General features: G+C 64.9%; 1 protein-coding gene across 1 annotated transcript in view; it reads left to right on the forward strand.

The window, feature by feature from the left end:
- LOC104286003 (mitogen-activated protein kinase kinase kinase 6-like) overlaps positions 1-1,113 on the forward strand; it is a gene marked incomplete at both ends in the record, with an annotated part of 8,979 nt that extends 7,866 nt beyond the window's left edge. Inside the window, 2 exons of the mRNA XM_009884539.1 lie at positions 22-207; positions 1,008-1,113. Coding sequence (XP_009882841.1) covers positions 22-207; positions 1,008-1,113 — 292 coding nt within the window. The remainder of the gene's footprint in view (positions 1-21; positions 208-1,007) is intronic.
- Between the last annotated feature and the right edge of the window lie 186 nt (positions 1,114-1,299).

The following is a 1,299-nucleotide window of genomic DNA, read 5'->3' on the forward strand; positions in this document are numbered from 1 at the left end:
GCCTCTCCTTCGCCCACCCAGGGCACGGCGGGCGCGAGGTTGGGCTTGGAGCATCTCACCCAGCTGCTGAGCTGCCTGAGGAGCTACATCCAGTGTCCCAGCCAGCACCAGCTGCGCCAGGACCTCCTGGCACTGCAGAGCTGCCTGCGGGCAGAGGGGCTGAGCCTCCCCCACCTCCAGGCCCCCCTCTTCGGCTTCCAGGCAGCGGTGAGTGGCCGGGGTGGAATGGTAGGGGGCTGAGTGGGCAATGCCCTGATGCGGGTGATGCCCCGGCGTGGGGGATGCCCTGGCATGGTTACACCCTGGTGCAAGTGATGCCCTGGTGCAAGTGATGCCCTAGCATGGGTGATGCCCTGGCACGGTGATGCCCTGACGTGGGTGATGCCTTGGCATGATTATGCCCTGGTGCAAGTGATGCCCTGGCGTGGGTGATGCCCTGGCACAGTGATGCCCCAGTGTGGCTGATGCCCTGGCATGGTGATGCCCTGGTGCAAGTGATGCCCTAGCATGGGTGATGCCCTGGCACGGTGATGCCCTGACGTGGGTGATGCCTTGGCATGATTATGCCCTGGTGCAAGTGATGCCCTGGCGTGGGTGATGCCCTGGCACAGTGATGCCCCAGTGTGGCTGATGCCCTGGCATGGTGATGCCCTGGTGCAAGTGATGCCCTAGCATGGGTGATGCCCTGGCACGGTGATGCCCTGACGTGGGTGATGCCTTGGCATGATTATGCCCTGGTGCAAGTGATGCCCTGGCGTGGGTGATGCCCTGGCACAGTGATGCCCCAGTGTGGCTGATGCCCTGGCATGGTGATGCCCTGGTGCAAGTGATGCCCTAGCATGGGTGATGCCCTGGCACGGTGATGCCCTGACGTGGGTGATGCCTTGGCATGATTATGCCCTGGTGCAAGTGATGCCCTGGCGTGGGTGATGCCCTGGCACAGTGATGCCCTGCCACGGTGATGCCCCGGTGTGGGTGATGCCCCAGCACGGCTCTGCCCCTTCCAGGTGCGATGGGTGCTGCGCCAGCACCACATCAAACCCCACTGGATGTTTGCGCTGGATGATGCCGTGAGCCAGGCGGTGCAGGCAGCTTTCACCGTGCTGGTGAGAGGTGGGTGGCACTGGGGGACGGCTGGGATGCGGGTACGGGTCCCACCGCCGTGGCTGGGGTGGGTGGAGGAAGAAGGTGGCTGGCCTGGGGGTGGGCTGGGGGGACTTTGGGGTGCTGGGAAAGGGATATGAGGGGGGGAGCCAGCACTGGGGCAGCCTTGGCTGGGGCCAGCTCCCTGGTTTGTCC

The sequence above is a fragment of the Charadrius vociferus genome, unplaced genomic scaffold, assembly GCF_000708025.1.
Source record: "Charadrius vociferus isolate BGI_N301 unplaced genomic scaffold, ASM70802v2 scaffold890, whole genome shotgun sequence".
In the NCBI taxonomy this organism is placed as follows: Eukaryota; Metazoa; Chordata; class Aves; order Charadriiformes; family Charadriidae; genus Charadrius; species Charadrius vociferus.